Source organism: Daphnia carinata, chromosome 10 (assembly GCF_022539665.2).
Source record: "Daphnia carinata strain CSIRO-1 chromosome 10, CSIRO_AGI_Dcar_HiC_V3, whole genome shotgun sequence".
NCBI classification, from domain to species: Eukaryota; Metazoa; Arthropoda; class Branchiopoda; order Diplostraca; family Daphniidae; genus Daphnia; species Daphnia carinata.
The window spans coordinates 400,455-422,657 of NC_081340.1; the positions used below are offsets into that span (position 1 = coordinate 400,455).

General features: G+C 43.2%; 1 protein-coding gene and 15 pseudogenes across 1 annotated transcript; all 16 read left to right on the forward strand.

Annotated features, from left to right (window-relative positions):
* The first annotated feature begins 267 nt into the window (after positions 1–267).
* Positions 268–386, forward strand: LOC130694249 (5S ribosomal RNA; annotated as a pseudogene).
* A 345-nt stretch (positions 387–731) lies between these two features.
* On the forward strand, positions 732–850 carry LOC130694248 (5S ribosomal RNA; annotated as a pseudogene).
* Positions 851–1,195: 345 nt separating this feature from the next.
* On the forward strand, positions 1,196–1,314 carry LOC130694247 (5S ribosomal RNA; annotated as a pseudogene).
* Positions 1,315–1,659: 345 nt separating this feature from the next.
* LOC130694246 (5S ribosomal RNA) lies at positions 1,660–1,778 on the forward strand (annotated as a pseudogene).
* A 345-nt stretch (positions 1,779–2,123) lies between these two features.
* LOC130694207 (5S ribosomal RNA) lies at positions 2,124–2,242 on the forward strand (annotated as a pseudogene).
* A 918-nt stretch (positions 2,243–3,160) lies between these two features.
* LOC132088399 (uncharacterized) lies at positions 3,161–8,662 on the forward strand. The gene is made up of 6 exons (XM_059497285.1): positions 3,161–4,198; positions 4,970–5,065; positions 5,120–5,617; positions 5,675–6,465; positions 6,571–6,765; positions 6,937–8,662. The coding sequence occupies exons 1-6, from the start codon at positions 3,161–3,163 to the stop codon at positions 8,660–8,662; spliced, it is 4,344 nt and encodes a 1,447-aa protein (XP_059353268.1).
* Positions 8,663–17,845: 9,183 nt separating this feature from the next.
* On the forward strand, positions 17,846–17,964 carry LOC130694245 (5S ribosomal RNA; annotated as a pseudogene).
* A 346-nt stretch (positions 17,965–18,310) lies between these two features.
* Positions 18,311–18,429, forward strand: LOC130694244 (5S ribosomal RNA; annotated as a pseudogene).
* A 346-nt stretch (positions 18,430–18,775) lies between these two features.
* LOC130694243 (5S ribosomal RNA) lies at positions 18,776–18,894 on the forward strand (annotated as a pseudogene).
* Positions 18,895–19,240: 346 nt separating this feature from the next.
* On the forward strand, positions 19,241–19,359 carry LOC130694242 (5S ribosomal RNA; annotated as a pseudogene).
* A 293-nt stretch (positions 19,360–19,652) lies between these two features.
* On the forward strand, positions 19,653–19,771 carry LOC130694239 (5S ribosomal RNA; annotated as a pseudogene).
* A 346-nt stretch (positions 19,772–20,117) lies between these two features.
* Positions 20,118–20,236, forward strand: LOC130694238 (5S ribosomal RNA; annotated as a pseudogene).
* A 346-nt stretch (positions 20,237–20,582) lies between these two features.
* LOC130694237 (5S ribosomal RNA) lies at positions 20,583–20,701 on the forward strand (annotated as a pseudogene).
* A 345-nt stretch (positions 20,702–21,046) lies between these two features.
* Positions 21,047–21,165, forward strand: LOC130694236 (5S ribosomal RNA; annotated as a pseudogene).
* Positions 21,166–21,511: 346 nt separating this feature from the next.
* LOC130694235 (5S ribosomal RNA) lies at positions 21,512–21,630 on the forward strand (annotated as a pseudogene).
* A 346-nt stretch (positions 21,631–21,976) lies between these two features.
* On the forward strand, positions 21,977–22,095 carry LOC130694234 (5S ribosomal RNA; annotated as a pseudogene).
* Positions 22,096–22,203: the final 108 nt, after the last annotated feature.

The following is a 22,203-nucleotide window of genomic DNA, read 5'->3' on the forward strand; positions in this document are numbered from 1 at the left end:
TTTCTAAAACGCCACCTAGTGGTCAGTTTTTAAATTTCATCTTCTATAAACTAAAGGTATTTGAAAACGAAATACAAAAAGAATGGTGCATTTCCGTGAGAAAAGTGACCTCTTTAAAGAAAGTGAATTTTATTTGTTTGCATTTTTGTGGTTGACCGAACGCGATGGTTACCAGTCCAATATCCTTAACTATATAAATCAATTGTACTTGTGCTGGGTTTTAATGGACATTACTGGAGTGTATTCATTTTATTTTGGAACTGAATTGTCAACGGCCATACCACGTAGAACAAACCTTGTCTCGTCAGCTCCAGGAAGTTAAGCTACGTCGGGTTCCGTTAGTACCTAGATGGGTGACCGCTTGGGAATACGGGATGCTGTTGGCATCAAAACTTTTATATCCACCTAGCCGTTTTTGGATGAATCACAGGGAAGTACGAACCATCTCGCGGTAAATTCTAGTATTTTCTAAAACGCCACCTAGTGGTCAGTTTTTAAATTTCATCTTCTATAAACTAAAGGTATTTGAAAACGAAATACAAAAAGAATGGTGCATTTCCGTGAGAAAAGTGACCTCTTTAAAGAAAGTGAATTTTATTTGTTTGCATTTTTGTGGTTGACCGAACGCGATGGTTACCAGTCCAATATCCTTAACTATATAAATCAATTGTACTTGTGCTGGTTTTAATGGACATTACTGGAGTGTATTCATTTTATTTTGGAACTGAATTGTCAACGGCCATACCACGTAGAACAAACCTTGTCTCGTCAGCTCCAGGAAGTTAAGCTACGTCGGGTTCCGTTAGTACCTAGATGGGTGACCGCTTGGGAATACGGGATGCTGTTGGCATCAAAACTTTTATATCCACCTAGCCGTTTTTGGATGAATCACAGGGAAGTACGAACCATCTCGCGGTAAATTCTAGTATTTTCTAAAACGCCACCTAGTGGTCAGTTTTTAAATTTCATCTTCTATAAACTAAAGGTATTTGAAAACGAAATACAAAAAGAATGGTGCATTTCCGTGAGAAAAGTGACCTCTTTAAAGAAAGTGAATTTTATTTGTTTGCATTTTTGTGGTTGACCGAACGCGATGGTTACCAGTCCAATATCCTTAACTATATAAATCAATTGTACTTGTGCTGGTTTTAATGGACATTACTGGAGTGTATTCATTTTATTTTGGAACTGAATTGTCAACGGCCATACCACGTAGAACAAACCTTGTCTCGTCAGCTCCAGGAAGTTAAGCTACGTCGGGTTCCGTTAGTACCTAGATGGGTGACCGCTTGGGAATACGGGATGCTGTTGGCATCAAAACTTTTATATCCACCTAGCCGTTTTTGGATGAATCACAGGGAAGTACGAACCATCTCGCGGTAAATTCTAGTATTTTCTAAAACGCCACCTAGTGGTCAGTTTTTAAATTTCATCTTCTATAAACTAAAGGTATTTGAAAACGAAATACAAAAAGAATGGTGCATTTCCGTGAGAAAAGTGACCTCTTTAAAGAAAGTGAATTTTATTTGTTTGCATTTTTGTGGTTGACCGAACGCGATGGTTACCAGTCCAATATCCTTAACTATATAAATCAATTGTACTTGTGCTGGTTTTAATGGACATTACTGGAGTGTATTCATTTTATTTTGGAACTGAATTGTCAACGGCCATACCACGTAGAACAAACCTTGTCTCGTCAGCTCCAGGAAGTTAAGCTACGTCGGGTTCCGTTAGTACCTAGATGGGTGACCGCTTGGGAATACGGGATGCTGTTGGCATCAAAACTTTTATATCCACCTAGCCGTTTTTGGATGAATCACAGGGAAGTACGAACCATCTCGCGGTAAATTCTAGTATTTTCTAAAACGCCACCTAGTGGTCAGTTTTTAAATTTCATCTTCTATAAACTAAAGGTATTTGAAAACGAAATACAAAAAGAATGGTGCATTTCCGTGAGAAAAGTGACCTCTTTAAAGAAAGTGAATTTTATTTGTTTGCATTTTTGTGGTTGACCGAACGCGATGGTTACCAGTCCAATATCCTTAACTATATAAATCAATTGTACTTGTGCTGGTTTTAATGGACATTACTGGAGTGTATTCATTTTATTTTGGAACTGAATTGTCAACGGCCATACCACGTAGAACAAACCTTGTCTCGTCAGCTCCAGGAAGTTAAGCTACGTCGGGTTCCGTTAGTACCTAGATGGGTTACCGCTTGGGAATACGGGATGCTGTTGGCATCAAAACTTTTATATCCACCTAGCCGTTTTTGGATGAATCACAGGGAAGTACGAACCATCTCGCGGTAAATTCTAGTATTTTCTAAAACGCCACCTAGTGGTCAGTTTTTAAATTTCATCTTCTATAAACTAAAGGTATTTGAAAACGATTTTCCAGTCTCGACTAGCTTTGTCCCCCTCGTTTTTTGTTTAAACCAAGCGTGCGGTCCTTTGTTTCCACGAAATAAAGAAGTTTCCCTTTTTTTTACATCATCTCGTTAGTCATTGCATTTCACCCTCATCTCTCATTCTTCATCCTCTCTCTGTTGCCAACTTTTTTTTGCACTGGAGTCAGCAACAAATGGTGCCGAAACCCGGGATTTGACGAACACGTGCAAATTCCATCTTCGTTAGTAACAACCCTCGCTTGATTGGTAAATTGTCGGGTTTTCTTCCTGTAAATCTTTGGCCGACGCCGACGTCGAAGAAGCCATCAGAGTAAAGAAGTTACAAGTAACTGCATGGCGGGACGAATTGATTCGTATATACGAAGAAGTCAAAGCAATTCACAATCAGTATACAGAAAGTTTATCCGACCTGACTGAGCAACAACGTCAAGCATGCGACAAGTGGGAAGTAGACTTCGAAACCGATCACGTTGAAGTTATCAAATTCGCAAATCGCTACGCCACTTCCTCCAGTAAGTCCGCCAGCTCGATTGGGACAGTAGCATCAGACATCACATGTAGTACCACGCTATCTGAAAGAAGGCGTACCAACGTTAAACCAACCAGCCTCCTCCAACAACCAACGACCCAAGACGAATTGGAGGCTGAAGCTCGGATGCTGAAGTTGGAATTAAAGTTGGAAACGGCAAGGGCACAGATGGAAGCAAATACAACTTCCATCACAGAAACCCTCAACAAGGCGTTAAGAAGCATGAGCGAACAACTTAGTAAGCTCATTGATAGTTCAAGAGTTACGTCCAAAGATATCGCGGCCAACAACACGTTGGTCCGGGAAGCACATCACACGTTGGACGGTTTGGATCAGAAAATTGACGCGGTTAAGGTGGATTTGTCCGCTAAAATCGAAGACCTTCGAACGGAAGTAGACGAGATGAAAGTTCAGCCCCGAACGATTCAGGATCAACGACTTCCTGAACGATCACCAGTCTTACAAGCACGTCAAGATGTTCCAGCCCTGTCACCCATACGCACGATGGAGGATGCTGTCCGTCATCGCAGAAAATTGGTCGCCACCGAGGCATCTCCACGAGACCCGCGGCGAGATGCGATGACCAAGATGGCGTCCCGTTGCGGCCCTACGGATCACGACGAAGATGAGCACTCTGAACGTTCTCACGCCCATAGTCATCGTCCTCGCAGCAGCTGTTGCAGCCGTTTACAACCTCCAAACTTCAAGATCCAGCCATTCGACGGCAACCCGAAGAACTACGCGCGATTCAAGGCTAAATTCCAGGCCTTGTATGAAGACTACGAAGATTCTCCGGTACTTCTTTTCATGTTGGAGGAGCTGCTAGCCGAAGAGGTCCGAAACGAAGTCGGTGAATGTCTTACCGACGGAACAATGTACTCCGTGGTGTGGGAACGTTTGGACGCAGTCTACGGCCGAACTGAAATCATGGATCAGACGTACCTCGACGACCTTTTACAGGTCCCGCCATTGAAGAGCATAGATGCTGCGAGTCTCAAGACTTTCGCGAATCGTCTGCACGGAGCTGTAGCTACGCTCTCAAAGTCGAAGTATAGCCATGAGCTATATAGCCGTACTACGTTGATGGCCCTTGAAGCAAAACTTACGCCTTACCTCAAGGATAAGTGGAACGAGAAAAGAAAAACGACAGGAGTAGAACTGAATGTTCTAGACCTAGACGACTGGGTGACGTTAAAATCCATGAGCAAGCAACATGGAAAAAATGTATTCGAGTCTCTACCCACGTCAACGTCCAAAGGCGTAAAATTCGACGAAAGGAAGCCCGTTAAGAGACCCAGCTTCCCACACACGTCGACCATTGGACACGTAACGACGATGGAAGGTTCGAAAGTAACGGCGTCAACGTCTTCAGCGATCATGCCTCCAAGGAGTCGATCAACACCGGGGAAGATGCCAGCCGAGAAGACGGAAAGATGGAAATGCTTTGTATGTAATGGCAGGAGCCACCATCTCTCAACCTGTAACGTCTTCATGTCTCTCACGCCCACGAAAAGGGCTGAGAAAGTATTCAAGTCCGGAAGATGTTTGTTATGTCTTACGGGAAAACATGAACGCAAGGAGTGTCCCAGGGACGTCAGCTGTACTGTCGCTGACTGTACTGGGAACCGACACCACACCTTGCTTCACGGGTCCGAATTCATCCCATTGAGGAGGCTAGCGGATCCAAATGCTCCATCAGCGCCTCCTTCGACAGCTTTCCTGGGAACCTTGACCCATCTGGAAACAGTAAAACGACGTGTACATTTCAAGATTGTACCGGTTCGTGTTGGAGCTGGCAAAACGTGGGTCGACACTTTCGGTTTCCTTGATACCGGAAGCGACACCACGCTGATTCGGAGCGACTTAGTAAAAAGGTTGGGGCTCGTTGGGCCATCAAAACGCATCAACGTCGTCTCGTATGACGGAGCCACGTCTAACGTTACGGCTTCCGTAGTAAACTTCACCCTAACGTCTCGTGATGGTAAAGGCCAGTTTGAAGTCAAGCACGCTTACGCCGTCGACAAACTGAAGGTGACGCCGAATTCGCCGATCGATCCTCAGCAGTTGAAGTCATGGACGCACCTACGTGGTATCGCCGTTCCAACTGTACAAGAAGAGGACGTGACCGTACTGATAGGAATCGACGTCGCAGAGGCCCACGATCATGTAGCTTCCATCAAGCCGCCGGCTGGAACGACCGGGCCCATTGCCTTCAAGACGCCGTTTGGCTGGTGTCTGGGTGGACAAATAGGTCTACCACAAGACGGGCGTCCGTTCATCGCTCATCTGGCCACCGTGGAACGTCCCGAAAACCTAAACGAGCTGGTGAAGAAATTTTGGCAACTGGAGGCCAACGAAGTAGCAATAGAAACACCCGTTCTATCTGAGGATGACCTACGTGGAAAACGCATCCTCGAGTCTACAGTAAAACGTATTGGAAACCAGTACCAAGTCGGCTTAATGTGGAAAGCCGACGAAGTAAATCTCCCAAACAACCGGGCAGCTGCATTGAAGAGGCTCTACGCTCTCGAACGACGTTTTCATCGGGACGAAGAGTTCGCTCACAAGTACGATGCAGTAGTCAAGGAGTACATCGGGTTAAAACACGCCCGGCTCCTAACGACCCAAGAAGCCCAGACGGAGACAACAAAGACGTGGTACCTGCCACACCACGGGGTCGTGAGCCCTTCCAGCTCATCGACCAAAGTTCGTGTAGTATTCGATGGAGCTGCTGAGTTTGGTGGCACATCGATAAATCAAAACCTGCTCCGAGGCCCTAATTTACTCGTTAACCTGCTTGGTGTGCTCATCCGCTTCCGTCGCAACCTCGTACCAGTCGGAGCGGACATTGAGAAAATGTTTCACCAAGTGAAGGTCCCGGAAGCAGACCAGGCAGCCTTCCGATTTCTCTACCGGACGCCTGGCAGTAACTCAGTTCCTTTAACGTACCAGATGACGGTACACGTATTTGGAGCTATATCATCCCCGACGAGCTGCATCTTCGCCCTCAACAGGACGGCCGACGACTACCGCAGCCAGTTTCCAGACGTAGCCGATCGCGTTCGACGTAATTTCTACGTCGACAATTATCTCGACTCCTTCGACTCTGAAGATGAGGTCATAAAACGGTCCCGCCAAATGAAGTCACTTCTTCAGCTCGGCGGATTCAACTTGACTAAATGGACGTCGTCGTCGAGAAGGGTGATCGCAGCGCTACGAGAATTTGGCCTCGCATCACCGACGTTGGATCTGGACTTAGAAAAACTCCCCGTCGAAAGAACGCTTGGAGTAATGTGGGACAGTGAGCGAGATATGCTGACGTTCAAGATTCGGAAGCCGCCACACAACGTGACACTCACGAAGCGAGCCTTCCTAAGCATCATCTCGAGCGTCTACGACCCGTTGGGGCTAGTCGCCCCAGTTACCTTCGTGATGAAGTCCTTGCTCCAAGATGTCTGGACCAACGAAGAACGGATCGGGCGGGATGACGTCGTACCGGAAGCATTGAGTCAACGTTTCTATTGCTGGTACGACCACCTGGAAAATTTGGAGTCACTCTCAGTGCCGAGATGCTTCCGTTTCAAACGAGAACGTTGGACTCAACAGCACCTCCACGTCTTCACGGATGCAAGCTCCAAAGGATTCGGAGCAGTAGCCTACTTCCGCACCGTATTTGAAGACCATTCCGTCGACGTATCATTCGTCATGTCGAAAACACACGTCACACCGGTAAAAGGTCTCACGATTCCCCGTTTGGAGTTACAGGCGGCAGTAGAAGGCCTCAACCTTGCTATCACGATTTGTCGTGAACTAGAAATTGATTTGAGGCAAGTAACCTTCCACACAGACTCGCAAACAGTGCTGCGGTGGATCCACTCAAAGACTTGCCGATTCGAAGTCTTCGTCAACAACCGCATCGGAAAGATACTCCGAAACACGGCTCGTCGACAATGGCGTCATGTTGCCGGAGATTTAAACCCCGCAGACCTTTGTAGTAGGGGTATCGACCCAAGAGACGTCGACGAATTGGCCTATTTCCACCGAGGACCTCCGTTCCTGAACCTAGACCCATCAAAGTGGTACACCTGGGAAGAAATTACGGAGCCGGAAGAACGGGATGTAAACGTAATCCGCGTCTTAGCAGTAAAAACGGAAGATGAGAATCACATCATCGACCGATGTGTAGCACGTTTTTCCAGCTTGGTGAAACTTCAACGAGTACTGGCCTGGAGTAAAAGATTTGCCGACAACGCTAGAGCAAAAAGACGTGATGAAAAACCAAGTGTCGGAGAGTTAACGGTAGAAGAAATGGTTACATCATTGGCAAAATGCATCATACGCGCTCAAGAATTGGCCTTCGCTGAAGAATTTTACGCCCTTCGCAAGGATCTGGAACTACCACTCAGATCAAAACTTCGCACTTTCCAGCCCTTCCTGGATGAAGTCGGACAGATGCGAATTGGCGGACGTATACTTCAAGCGCCAATCGATTATGCAGCCAAACACCCCATAATTCTACCAGCATCTCAACCGTTAACGAAAAGAATAATTTGGGATCACCACGTTAGAAACATGCACGTCAAGACAGAGAGATTGCTGACAGACCTACGTCCTCGCTACTGGGTACTTTCTGGACGCAAAGTGGTAAAATCTGTCCTCAACAACTGCTGGCCCTGCAAGCGCGCGTCGGCAAAACCAAACCCGCCGTTAATGGCTTCCCTTCCAGTACATCGTCTAACGCCTCACCTGCCCGCGTTCACCTACACGGGGATTGATTACTTTGGACCCTTGACGGTACGAGTTGGTGGACGGGGACGAAGACATGAAAAACGTTGGATCAGCCTATTTACGTGCTTCACTACACGAGCAGTACACCTTGAAGTGGCCAACGGGCTCAGCATGGAGGAGTTTTTACTCTGCTTCTCCCGTTTTGTTAGTTTACGTGGAAAGCCCCAAGTCGTTTACAGCGACAATGGGACGAATTTTGTTGCCGCCGAGCAAGAGTTGAAACAAGCCTTAGAAGAGCTTGTTGCTAAGCACCAAGAGCTTCACACCGTGATGGCTTGCCAACAGATTGAGTGGCACTTCTCTCCACCCCATGGACCCCACTTCGGCGGTGTTTGGGAGAGAATCGTACAATCCTGCAAAAGGGCCATGAAGAACAGTATCGGGAACTGCCTAGTTACGGACCACGTCCTACGAACCGTGATCGCTGAAGTGGCAGCTTTGCTAAACGCCCGTCCGTTAACTCATCTTAGTATGGATCCAGAAGACCCGGATCCATTAACGCCAAATCACTTCCTACACGGTGGAGCTCGTCCATACGTGCCCCAGAAATTGGCCGACGTGGAGGACCTGAACGTAACTAGCAAGCAGTTCCAGCAAAGTCAAGCCATTCTTCAGCACTTTTGGAACAGATGGCTACGTGAATACGTTCCACACTTAACCGAGAGAAGAAAATGGCAAGAAGATAGGCCTAACGTCACCGTGGGGGATCTAGTACTGGTAATCGAGCCAAATACTTTGCGTGGGCAATGGCCGATGGGTAAAGTGTTGGAAGTTATCCCCAGTACAACGGATAATGTTGTTCGAGTGGTAAAAGTAAAACTTACCAATCATCCAAAACCATGTATTCGGCCGGTGGCCAAATTGTGTATCATGGTTGCAGTCAAAGACCAAGAAGTTTACGCAAAGGAAGAAAAAATGGAACCTTTAACAGCGTAAAATTCAACTTCAATATGGTAAAATGTAAATATTGATTTGAAATGGAGCTACAATTAGTAGCTCCCCTTGTACAACCAAAATTGTACCTGCAAAGGGTGTTGTAAAATGTAAACAAAAGGTAAAAGGCTACTAATTATAATTAGTAGCTCCCTTTGTAAAAACAAAATGTAAATTAACAAGTAAAATCACAGTGGTAAACTCAAATGGAAACAACGTATGACAATCGCAACTCTAAACCTGGTGGAGGATTCACAAAGATCAACGCCACCTATATTTAAGTTCAAATATAGGGCAAAGGGCAAAGTCAGGTCGCTTGCTGTTTAGCAACACAAAAAGGAAATTTGGAAACCGTTTAGCCAAATCTACTAGCAGACAGCATTCAGTCGACCTAACTTCGTCACAACGACACGTACCACCTGTGAACTTCTACCCAACGTGATTGCCATGGCCGAAAATCCGCCTCCATCGCCAGCATCCGTGAAAGAAAAGCTAAAGGTGAGCCGGGAGATGGAACAAGAGTGTGCGGCCAATCTCCTAGACACCATGGAAAAGCTGGAAAGTGCCAAAAAGGAGGCCGTCGACAAGGTTTATGGTTACTAGCGGACAATCATAAACCTTGACAAGGAGATCAAGCAAATAGCTGACGACCTCGTGAATGTCCATGTTCACTACAGGAGCGAAAGAGAGACCCTGATGAGTGGGTACGTCGGGTCTCTCTTGCGCAGGGAACGGGAAAGAGCGGCCGGTGCTCAGTTACCCACCCCAGCCGCAAATCCAGCCCGTCCAACGTACGTCGTCCCTCTCCACACGCCGGTGATCCTTTGTTTCCTGAAGTCGCACGTGTTGGGACCAACCCCCTGCCGGAAGAAGACTACGGAGTGTGAGGAGTTCATGCTCCTCACAAACAAGGACAAGTTGGAGCTCTTGTTTGCCCAGCGACGGTGTTTTGGCTGCTTCGTCCCAACCGCCGTCGCCGGGCACACGAAGACAGCAGACTGCCCCCATCCCCGACGTTGCACGTTGTGCCACGCCGACGATCATCATCAGGTCTTATGTGCCCCAAAAAAGGCGTACACGAACCTGCCAACGCACTAGGATGGGACATCTCCAACTGCTAGAAGAAGACCTGGGTTTCATATGGTTCTCACATTTTGTTTTTCATTTGTAGTGCGACGTCCGAAGTGTCCTTGTTATGTTTGTTTGTTTGCACATGTTGTAACAGATGCAACAGGTCCCGCTGTCACCTACGGTGCTGCCCTCGCGGGCAGGGCTGTAGTTGGCACGGGCCTGATTAGTATCGTGTGCCTATTTTTTTGTTTTCCTTTACCCCTTTCCATGGGAAAAGGGTAGTATCGTTTTTGTAGTCACCCAGACAAGTTGTCTAAGTTTATTGTCTTTGTCTCGTCCCGTCTCATTTTCCAGTCTCGACTAGCTTTGTCCCCCTCGTTTTTTGTTTAAACCAAGCGTGCGGTCCTTTGTTTCCACGAAATAAAGAAGTTTCCCTTTTTTTTTACATCATCTCGTTAGTCATTGCATTTCACCCTCATCTCTCATCCTTCATCCTCTCTCTGTTGCCAACTTTTTTTTGCACTGGAGTCAGCAACACATGGTCTGGAATATTCTCGATTGCTTCTTGAACCTGACGGAAGGCTTATCTCCATTGACGTAAAATGTTTTACGTTTATTAATATCTATGCCCCGTCTGGTAAGCAAGCTAAGAACGAGAGAAACAACTTTCTTCGTCAAACCGTTCCTGCCTACTCAGTTACCACTCGACTGCCCTTCGTGTTGATGGGCGATTTTAACTGCGTTGACGACATCCAAGATAGGGAAAATATCCAATCCACCCCTGTCCCAAGTAATGTCGTTAGCTATGCTTTAAAAGAGATGGTTACCGGTCTTGATCTGGTAGACATCTGGAAAAAGCTAAATCATAGTGGACCGGGCCACACTTTTCATTACCATTCCGGTTCTTCTAGACTTGATAGGATTTATGCTACTCGATCATTTGCAGAACATTTTTCAAATATTTGTTTGCAATCCTTATCGATTAGCGACCATCAGTCAGTACAGTCCACGCTTACTTGCAATCTCGATCTCCCGAATCGTAGCAGACCCTCTGCCGGGTCGTGGAAACTAAATACTTCAATATTATCAGAAGAAGGTTATCAGAAATACGTTATTCATTTCATACAGGAATCCGCTAATCATCCTCTTAGGGAAAGTAATGTAGCAAATTGGTGGGAGAGTGTCCTGAAACCAGGTATCAGGCGCATTTCGGTAGATTATTCTAGGCAAAGAGCTAGACTTATTAGAGAAACTAAGTTTTTCTATCAGTCTTGCATTCAGGAGTTGGCCGAAGCAGACACCTTTGATTGGGTTGCCTTTCACCAGTTGAGGAAATTCTCAAAGTCTTGGGAGGAGAGCACACTTAAAGGGTATGGGATACGTTCCCGCTGTTTCGAAGGGCCACAAGTTGAGGAAGCAAATATTTTTCACGTAAATAGAGCCAGAATAAACTATAGTAAGTGTCGCATTGATAAAATCATTGCCCCTAATGGCACATGCTTATCGACCAAGGAGGATATTTCAGCCGAGATTGTTTCCCATTTTACGAGGATTTTTAAAAATCAACCTTCTCCTGACACACTGGCAGAGACTGAGTTCCTTGAGGGAGTAAGAGATTGCTTTAAGCCAACCCCAAACCTAACAGCGCCAATTTCCCTTCTTGAGATTAGAGCTGCTCTAATAGCAATGAAGTCAAACAAATCCCCTGGCACCGATGGCATTCCTTACGAGTTTTACGTAGAATTTTGGGACGCGATCGCACCCCATTTCTTGGATATGTTTAATCATATCCTTGAAAGGGAAAACCTGACGTCATCGCAGGGACAAGCGGCGATCAGGCTAATTCCCAAGTCATCAGGGCTTTGCGGAATTTCTAATTTTCGGCCAATTTCTCTGTTGAACTGTGACTACAAAGTCATGGCATCTGTTTTAGCGAGACGTTTGAGGCAGACACTATCATCTACCATAGGGCCTCACCAAAAAGGTGGGGTACCTGGTAGATTGATTTTTGATAATTTAAGTCTTTATAGAGATATCATCCAATACGTTGAGGACCGGGGATGCCATGACTCTTCCAACTTTTCGATTCGGGGTATGGGCGCTGCCATTGTTGGAGTTGACTTTGAAAAGGCCTACGACCTGGTTAACAGGGAAGTCCTCTGGAGGATTCTGGATGTCATGGGCTATCCCACCACTTTCGTCCGTTGGTTACAGACTATGTATTCTGTAACAGGAATGTCAATCCTCAACGGACCGGAGGTGGCTGGGGTGATTCATGATGTTCAGTCGATTCGCCAGGGATGCCCCCTATCTGTCCATCTCTTCGTGCTATACATTGAGCCGTTACTAGTGCGCTTATCTAAAGTTCTCCAGGGCGTATCATTATTTAATGAAAAACTCACTGTCAGAGCCTTTGTTGATGACGTCACCATTTTCATTTCTTGTGACGAAGATTTTACCAGGGCAGGACAGGTTCTTGACTTATTCTGTCAGTGGACAAAGGCAAGGATGAATAAAGAGAAAACGAAAGCCCTGGGACTTGGGACTTGGAGCTCTAGATTGATTTGGCCTCTTGAGTGGCTTGTGTCGGCATCAACATTGTCCCTGTTAGGAATTAATTTCTCCCACTCTATAGCCGAGACAGCTGACAGGGTCTGGAATGATGCATTCGGCCCTCTAAATGGTATTCTGCGAGAGAATGCCTGTCGACGTTTTAACCTCTACCAGAGGGTGATATTCATTAAGTCGAAGGCTCTCTCTAGAACTGTGTTCATTGCACACGTTCTACCATGTAACCAAAGTATGGCTGACCAGATTTCAAAGGCTGTCCGGAAGTTTCTATGGATGGGTAAAGTAGAAAGGCCGAAGAAAACTGTAACTTATCGTTCTGTCATCCAAGGGGGACTGGGAATGGTCCACACACAACTCTTTTACCGTTCCCTTTTCTTGTGCCCCCTGTATAGAATCCTTGTAGGCCCCATTAGTCCAGAAAGCTCTCTACTTCGTTATTGGATGTCCTTCCCTCTCCGGACCATCTTACCACTCTACAAAGGCAACACCCTACCTGTAGCAGTCATGAAGAGGCCCTTTTACCTTCAGGAACCCCTGCATCAAATCAAGCAACTCTTCGCCTCTTCAGTCCTGGTGCAGGGGAATCCAATGGTTCACCGAAAAACATATAACCATTGGATCCTGGAGGTGACCACAACGGGAAAGCTGGAGATCCTGAGGCCTAATCTGGATTGGCCACGAATCTGGAAGGAGACTGCAGCCCTTCCAAGTAACATCAGAGAAACCATGTTCCTGTTCAACCAGCGACTTCTCCCTACCAGGACCAGATGCCATCGGTTTGACCCCACCAAGGACGCCTTATGTCCCATCTGCCACCAACACCCCGAAACCGATGAGCATCTGATGTTCCAGTGTCCTGCACGCCTCACCGTTTGGAGCTGGTTGGAAGGAACTATGCGTCGAATGGGCTGCAGTTCGACAAACGAAGATTTGATTCGTGGCCATTTTGGGCCGATAGGTAATCTCCGGCAAACTTTTACTCTTCTGGCTGCATACTTCTTCATCACCTGGAAAACAAGAAGCCACCTAAGGATCCCAAGTCAAGAAGAAGTAGAGAGCCTATGGAAATCACTTTGTAACCCTAGATGAGTCCTCCACCTTCCTTTTCTTTTAATTAAGCTCCATATTTTAGTATCATTTTGGTTTTCTTGTTTGTATTTCTATCCCAATATGTCAAATTTTTGTTTATTTTTGTGTATTGTAAATTTTCCTCAAATGTCAATTGCCTTTGTTTACTTTTGTTTTCTTTTATTATCCCACCATAAATTCACCATACATTTGCTTATTTTTGTTATGATAAACCCAACATTGCCAAATTTTTCTTTATTGCCCGACAACGTCTGCATCTAAGAACATATTTATTTGTTTACTTTATTTTGTTTTGTTTTTCTTATGCTGAGCCATGATGAATATTAATCGATAATAAAAGGTAATTTTTACACAAAAAAAAAAAAGATGGGTGACCGCTTGGGAATACGGGATGCTGTTGGCATCAAAACTTTTATATCCACCTAGCCGTTTTTGGATGAATCACAGGGAAGTACGAACCATCTCGCGGTAAATTCTAGTATTTTCTAAAACGCCACCTAGTGGTCAGTTTTTAAATTTCATCTCCTTCCAACTAAAGGGTTTTTTAAAACGAGAACACAAAAGGTATGGTACATTTCTGTGAGAAAAGTGACCTCTTTAAAGAAAGTGAATTTTATTTGTTTGCATTTTTGTGGTTGACCGAACGCGATGGTTACCAGTCCAATATCCTTAACTATATAAATCAATTGTACTTGTGCTGGTTTTAATGGACATTACTGGAGTGTATTCATTTTATTTTGGAACTGAATTGTCAACGGCCATACGACGTAGGACCAGGGTTGGAAGCGGTACTTTAAAAAAGTACCGTTACCGCGGTAGCGGTACTTCAATTTTCGTAAAAAGTAGCGCGGTAGCGGTAGTACCGCGGTAAAATTTTTCCAAGTACCGCGCGGTAACGGTAACGGTAAAAAACGAAATTTGCAAAAATACCATCAAAATTCATGAAAATCACTGCTGTATTGATGTGATCGTATTACAATGAATTATTGGCCCTTAAAAACAACATTTTTTCAAAGTTTTCGTCTGAAAGACGATTTCTTGTTGGCCGAAATATAGTTCCAGCTACGCTGAAAAGTCGCTCGACGGAAGCAGAAGAGGGTAGGGCAGTATTATATTTCAAATACATCTCTTTAATGGACGGATATTTCCTAAGGCTGGAAATTGTTGTCGAAGGATCCCCCATGAAGGCTACGGCCTCGTTGTAGGAATTTTTGACGTTTGTGGTGGTCAAAGAGCGGAAAAAATCTTTTTTTCTTTTCGGACTAAATAAGTCGTTTTCTTCACTTTGATCTGACAGCAAAGGCGACCTTTAAATGAAAATTTAAATTAGATAGACAAAAATATTGTTGAATTTTATAAAGAATATATTTACCTGTTTGCGCTGATTGTACTGGCGCTGACAGCAAAAGTTTCATGATGAGCAAGCAATTTGTCCATAAAGTACGATTTGTTTTCCTCAATGACCCATGACATTTTAAATTTAGGGTGTAAAATAGCAGCTAGGATGTGGTCATCGTCCTGGAAGCAGGTATTAAATCTTTTGGTTACAGCTGCTATTATTTCCGTAATATAGGATTTGCAGTGAACAATGCCAGGCGTTCGCTTTAATTCCAACAATTTGTTTTTCAAAATCGTCAAAGTTGGTAGCAAATATCCCATTGAAACGTTGCGATCAGCCTGAAGGACGTCTAATGCGTCTGCCAGTGGTCGCATGATTTTGACAAATTCCTTAATATATTCTTCTTCGGCTGGACGGAAATAGGGAATATTGAAGTGTTCAAATACTTCTTTTAATTCTTGCTTCTTGTTGTGGATGAAGTATCTTATGCGTTCAACGGCGTCGAAAAATGAGTTCCAACGGGTCTCATTATGGACTACAAACAACAATTTGAGTTTTGCCTGGATGACATCCGATGCTTTTGTACTTCGATTTTGCTTTTTCCACAGCATCTTCATTTTTAGTTCTGCAGATTCTTTCAGTTTTTTTAAAGCAGGCTCCATGTTTTCAAAGACATCTTTGCACGCGATGAGATTCAAAGAATGGGATGCGCATCTGCGATGAGTCGGAAGAGAATAGATATCTTGGGCATTGTCTTTGATATCCAAAGTTTCCGTTAACGGCAAAAAACAAAATTGTGCGTCGTCTTCATGGACTTCATCAACGTTTTCGAAATCTGCTGAAGCATCAGAAGGCAAATGTTCTGCTGTAGAATATCAGGATAACAAAAAATTATTACTATGCATCAATGAGCTTAACACTATGTATCAAAACTTACCAATATCCTCGTTTTCGACATCACTTTCTGAGAAATCTGATTCCATTTCCTCAAGAATTTTCACGAGAGAGGCGTTTTCATAGGGCTGTCTAAAGCTGCAGCCAGCTTTTGGCGAAGACTTAGCTGGTCCTTGATCAGAATCAGAAGCTACATCCACCGAAGCTACTGTATTTATTGAAGGCACTTTAACGGAAAACAACCGAAAGGCTTTGACGAAATTGCTTCCGTTGTCAGTGACAGTAGCGACGACTTTTGACGTTATGTCATATTCTTCATGAATGGACTCTATCAGTCGGGCGAGAAGGTCATAATCACACTTACCTTGAACTCTTCGAATTGCAAGGCAATAGGATTCTCGCTTAAAGTCTTCAGAAATCCAATGTATGGTCATCCCCAAAAAGCTCTTTCGTCGGGACGACCAACAGTCAGCAGTAGTACAGAGCCATTTTGCTTGATTAAGTTTTTCCTTTAGCTTCATCTTCTTCTTTTCGAAGGAAATACTTATCACTTTCCTATAGTATCCTCTACTTTTGACTTGAAGACGAGGGCATAGTCTGCGCAAGAAAAGCCTAAATTCCGGTCGTTCAGTGTGATACACCGGTAAAACAGCGTCACAGAGATATTCCTACCAAGCAGATGTAATGAAGTTTAATTAAAGAATAAAAATAATGAAAGCTTACCACGATATAGTTGTCAAACATTTCTTGCGTTAAAATGCGTGGGTAGCCACTAAACGATAGCTTTGTTTGGGTTTGTTCTGATGTTGCTGCAGTTGCCTGCGGTTGCTGTAGTGAACAAAATCGTTTCCCTTTGACACTGGCACTGTCAATTTCTTTGCAAAGGATGTTGAAGTTTTCAAGATCTTCTTTATTGTGCTTGATTGAAATGTGTTTTCTTATGTTGCCTCTTGAATTGTTCACTGCTGATAGTGCCTTTGGCTTTATTTTGCATTGTCCAATAAGGCATTCATAGTATGAAGTCCCCTTTCTCTTGCCTGGTCCAACATATTTTATTAGCGTTTCAGGGTAAAGCATGACGCGTATGTCGCCATCTAAAGTGAAATTAAATTTATATTGTAAACTAATTTTATTGGTTTTAAGTTTTTTCTATGTTTGAATTTCTCACCTTTTTTCCCTTTTCGTGTAGCACTAGTTTTCGCGTCACTAATGTTGGTGGATATGTCGAGAGATGGTTCAATGACAATATCCATACTTAAATCTTCTTGATATGTCATTATCATCGGTGGGAAATTCAAAATTACCTGTTTAGAATAGAAAGTTTCATTAAAGATAAGATAAGCTAGCCATCATACTTTCAAACACTATAATAACTTGAAGTACACCCATATAATAGCAAGATTTTTTTACAATACGCTATTGATGGGCTGCAATACTTCAAAACATTGAACGCTGCTGCAGTAGCAGCTATAACACACTCCTAGCATTAGCCTAAAGAACCTAGCAAAATTAAGAATTCAACTTTTGAAGGGTACCTAGAATTTGTCCAAATTAAGAATTCAACTTTTGAAGGGTACTCTCCAATTCCTCCGTGGATGAAGACCCTGTGTGGAGAAAAGCATTTACTATGTCCAACATTTAGAGGTTATTTATTATTTATGATTCATTGGGAGCCAAACGAGGTCCACTTTAAACCCGACTGGGACTTAGATTTCCTGAAAATCACATAATAGAAGATCATACCACTTACTTGATCAGGGAAAACAAATTACCTTTCAGATTGACGTTTTGGGCTTGGTGCCATAATGTATTCTTGCGATTATTGACACAAAAGAAACCAACTTCTGAGTTCTTACTGATAAACACGCTTTGAAATACTTTACCTGCAGTTGCTATCGGAGATTTTGCAAGATGAATCACAGGAAGTACGAACCATCTCGCGGTAAATTCTAGTATTTTCTAAAACGCCACCTAGTGGTCAGTTTTTAAATTTCATCTTCTATAAACTAAAGGTATTTTAAAACGAAATACAAAAAGAATGGTGCATTTCCGTGTGAAAAGTGACCTCTTTAGAGAAAGTGAATTTTATTTGTTTGCATTTTTGTGGTTGACCGAACGCGATGGTTACCAGTCCAATATCCTTAACTATATAAATCAATTGTACTTGTGCTGGTTTTAATGGACATTACTGGAGTGTATTCATTTTATTTTGGAACTGAATTGTCAACGGCCATACCACGTAGAACAAACCTTGTCTCGTCAGCTCCAGGAAGTTAAGCTACGTCGGGTTCCGTTAGTACCTAGATGGGTGACCGCTTGGGAATACGGGATGCTGTTGGCATCAAAACTTTTATATCCACCTAGCCGTTTTTGGATGAATCACAGGGAAGTACGAACCATCTCGCGGTGAATTCTAGTATTTTCTAAAACGCCACCTAGTGGTCAGTTTTGAAATTTCATCTCCTTCCAACTAAAGGTTTTTTAAAACGAGAACACAAAAGGTATGGTACATTTCCGTGAGAAAAGTGACCTCTTTAAAGAAAGTGAATTTTATTTGTTTGCATTTTTGTGGTTGACCGAACGCGATGGTTACCAGTCCAATATCCTTAACTATATAAATCAATTGTACTTGTGCTGGTTTTAATGGACATTACTGGAGTGTATTCATTTTATTTTGGAACTGAATTGTCAACGGCCATACCACGTAGAACAAACCTTGTCTCGTCAGCTCCAGGAAGTTAAGCTACGTCGGGTTCCGTTAGTACCTAGATGGGTGACCGCTTGGGAATACGGGATGCTGTTGGCATCAAAACTTTTATATCCACCTAGCCGTTTTTGGATGAATCACAGGGAAGTACGAACCATCTCGCGGTGAATTCTAGTATTTTCTAAAACGCCACCTAGTGGTCAGTTTTTAAATTTCATCTTCTATAAACTAAAGGTTTTTTAAAACGAGAACACAAAAGGTATGGTACATTTCCGTGAGAAAAGTGACCTCTTTAAAGAAAGTGAATTTTATTTGTTATCATTTTTGTGGTTGACCGAACGCGATGGTTACCAGTCCAATATCCTTAACTATATAAATCAATTGTACTTGTGCTGGTTTTAATGGACATTACTGGAGTGTATTCATTTTATTTTGGAACTGAATTGTCAACGGCCATACCACGTAGAACAAACCTTGTCTCGTCAGCTCCAGGAAGTTAAGCTACGTCGGGTTCCGTTAGTACCTAGATGGGTGACCGCTTGGGAATACGGGATGCTGTTGGCATCAAAACTTTTATATCCACCTAGCCGTTTTTGGATGAATCACAGGGAAGTACGAACCATCTCGCGGTGAATTCTAGTATTTTCTAAAACGCCACCTAGTGGTCAGTTTTGAAATTTCATCTCCTTCCAACTAAAGGTTTTTTAAAACGAGAACACAAAAGGTATGGTACATTTCCGTGAGAAAAGTGACCTCTTTAAAGAAAGTGAATTTTATTTGTTTGCATTTTTGTGGTTGACCGAACGCGATGGTTACCAGTCCAATATCCTTAACTATATAAATCAATTGTACTTGTGCTGGTTTTAATGGACATTACTGGAGTGTATTCATTTTATTTTGGAACTGAATTGTCAACGGCCATACCACGTAGAACAAACCTTGTCTCGTCAGCTCCAGGAAGTTAAGCTACGTCGGGTTCCGTTAGTACCTAGATGGGTGACCGCTTGGGAATACGGGATGCTGTTGGCATCAAATCTCGCGATGAATTCTAGTATTTTCTAAAACGCCACCTAGTGGTCAGTTTTGAAATTTCATCTCCTTCCAACTAAAGGTTTTTTAAAACGAGAACACAAAAGGTATGGTACATTTCCGTGAGAAAAGTGACCTCTTTAAAGAAAGTGAATTTTATTTGTTATCATTTTTGTGGTTGACCGAACGCGATGGTTACCAGTCCAATATCCTCAACTATATAAATCAATTGTACTTGTGCTGGTTTTAATGGACATTACTGGAGTGTATTCATTTTATTTTGGAACTGAATTGTCAACGGCCATACCACGTAGAACAAACCTTGTCTCGTCAGCTCCAGGAAGTTAAGCTACGTCGGGTTCCGTTAGTACCTAGATGGGTGACCGCTTGGGAATACGGGATGCTGTTGGCATCAAAACTTTTATATCCACCTAGCCGTTTTTGGATGAATCACAGGGAAGTACGAACCATCTCGCGATGAATTCTAGTATTTTCTAAAACGCCACCTAGTGGTCAGTTTTGAAATTTCATCTCCTTCCAACTAAAGGTTTTTTAAAACGAGAACACAAAAGGTATGGTACATTTCCGTGAGAAAAGTGACCTCTTTAAAGAAAGTGAATTTTATTTGTTATCATTTTTGTGGTTGACCGAACGCGATGGTTACCAGTCCAATATCCTCAACTATATAAATCAATTGTACTTGTGCTGGTTTTAATGGACATTACTGGAGTGTATTCATTTTATTTTGGAACTGAATTGTCAACGGCCATACCACGTAGAACAAACCTTGTCTCGTCAGCTCCAGGAAGTTAAGCTACGTCGGGTTCCGTTAGTACCTAGATGGGTGACCGCTTGGGAATACGGGATGCTGTTGGCATCAAAACTTTTATATCCACCTAGCCGTTTTTGGATGAATCACAGGGAAGTACGAACCATCTCGCGATGAATTCTAGTATTTTCTAAAACGCCACCTAGTGGTCAGTTTTGAAATTTCATCTCCTTCCAACTAAAGGTTTTTTAAAACGAGAACACAAAAGGTATGGTACATTTCCGTGAGAAAAGTGACCTCTTTAAAGAAAGTGAATTTTATTTGTTATCATTTTTGTGGTTGACCGAACGCGATGGTTACCAGTCCAATATCCTCAACTATATAAATCAATTGTACTTGTGCTGGTTTTAATGGACATTACTGGAGTGTATTCATTTTATTTTGGAACTGAATTGTCAACGGCCATACCACGTAGAACAAACCTTGTCTCGTCAGCTCCAGGAAGTTAAGCTACGTCGGGTTCCGTTAGTACCTAGATGGGTGACCGCTTGGGAATACGGGATGCTGTTGGCATCAAAACTTTTATATCCACCTAGCCGTTTTTGGATGAATCACAGGGAAGTACGAACCATCTCGCGATGAATTCTAGTATTTTCTAAAACGCCACCTAGTGGTCAGTTTTTAATTTCATCTCCTTCCAACTAAAGGTTTTTTAAAACGAGAACACAAAAGGTATGGTACATTTCCGTGAGAAAAGTGACCTCTTTAAAGAAAGTGAATTTTATTTGTTATCATTTTTGTGGTTGACCGAACGCGATGGTTACCAGTCCAATATCCTCAACTATATAAATCAATTGTACTTGTGCTGGTTTTAATGGACATTACTGGAGTGTATTCATTTTATTTTGGAACTGAATTGTCAACGGCCATACCACGTAGAACAAACCTTGTCTCGTCAGCTCCAGGAAGTTAAGCTACGTCGGGTTCCGTTAGTACCTAGATGGGTGACCGCTTGGGAATACGGGATGCTGTTGGCATCAAAACTTTTATATCCACCTAGCCGTTTTTGGATGAATCACAGGGAAGTACGAACCATCTCGCGATGAATTCTAGTATTTTCTAAAACGCCACCTAGTGGTCAGTTTTGAAATTTCATCTCCTTCCAACTAAAGGTTTTTTAAAACGAGAACACAAAAGGTATGGTACATTTCCGTGAGAAAAGTGACCTCTTTAAAGAAAGTGAATTTTATTTGTTATCATTTTTGTGGTTGACCGAACGCGATGGTTACCAGTCCAATATCCTCAACTATATAAATCAATTGTACTTGTGCTGGTTTTAATGGACATTACTGGAGTGTATTCATTTTATTTTGGAACTGAATTGTCAACGGCCATACCACGTAGAACAAACCTTGTCTCGTCAGCTCCAGGAAGTTAAGCTACGTCGGGTTCCGTTAGTACCTAGATGGGTGACCGCTTGGGAATACGGGATGCTGTTGGCATCAAAACTTTTATATCCACCTAGCCGTTTTTGGATGAATCACAGGGAAGTACGAACCATCTCGCGATGAATTCTAGTATTTTCTAAAACGCCACCTAGTGGTCAGTTTTGAAATTTCATCTCCTTCCAACTAAAGGTTTTTTAAAACGAGAACACAAAAGGTATGGTACATTTCCGTGAGAAAAGTGACCTCTTTAAAGAAAGTGAATTTTATTTGTTATCATTTTTGTGGTTGACCGAACGCGATGGTTACCAGTCCAATATCCTCAACTATATAAATCAATTGTACTTGTGCTGGTTTTAATGGACATTACTGGAGTGTATTCATTTTATTTTGGAACTGAATTGTCAACGGCCATACCACGTAGAACAAACCTTGTCTCGTCAGCTCCAGGAAGTTAAGCTACGTCGGGTTCCGTTAGTACCTAGATGGGTGACCGCTTGGGAATACGGGATGCTGTTGGCATCAAAACTTTTATATCCACCTAGCCGTTTTTGGATGAATCACAGGGAAGTACGAACCATCTCGCGATGAATTCTAGTATTTTCTAAAACGCCACCTAGTGGTCAGTTT

Bases quoted from the DNA above. Each gene is read 5' to 3' on its own strand.
- LOC132088399 (XM_059497285.1), top strand. From the start codon at position 3,161: ATGAGCGAACAACTTAGTAAGCTCATTGATAGTTCAAGAGTTACGTCC. The intron at 5,066-5,119 runs GTACTGATAGGA...GCTTCCATCAAG, and splicing joins TACAAGAAGAGGACGTGACC to CCGCCGGCTGGAACGACCGG. The intron at 5,618-5,674 runs GTGAGCCCTTCC...GGAGCTGCTGAG, and splicing joins ACCTGCCACACCACGGGGTC to TTTGGTGGCACATCGATAAA.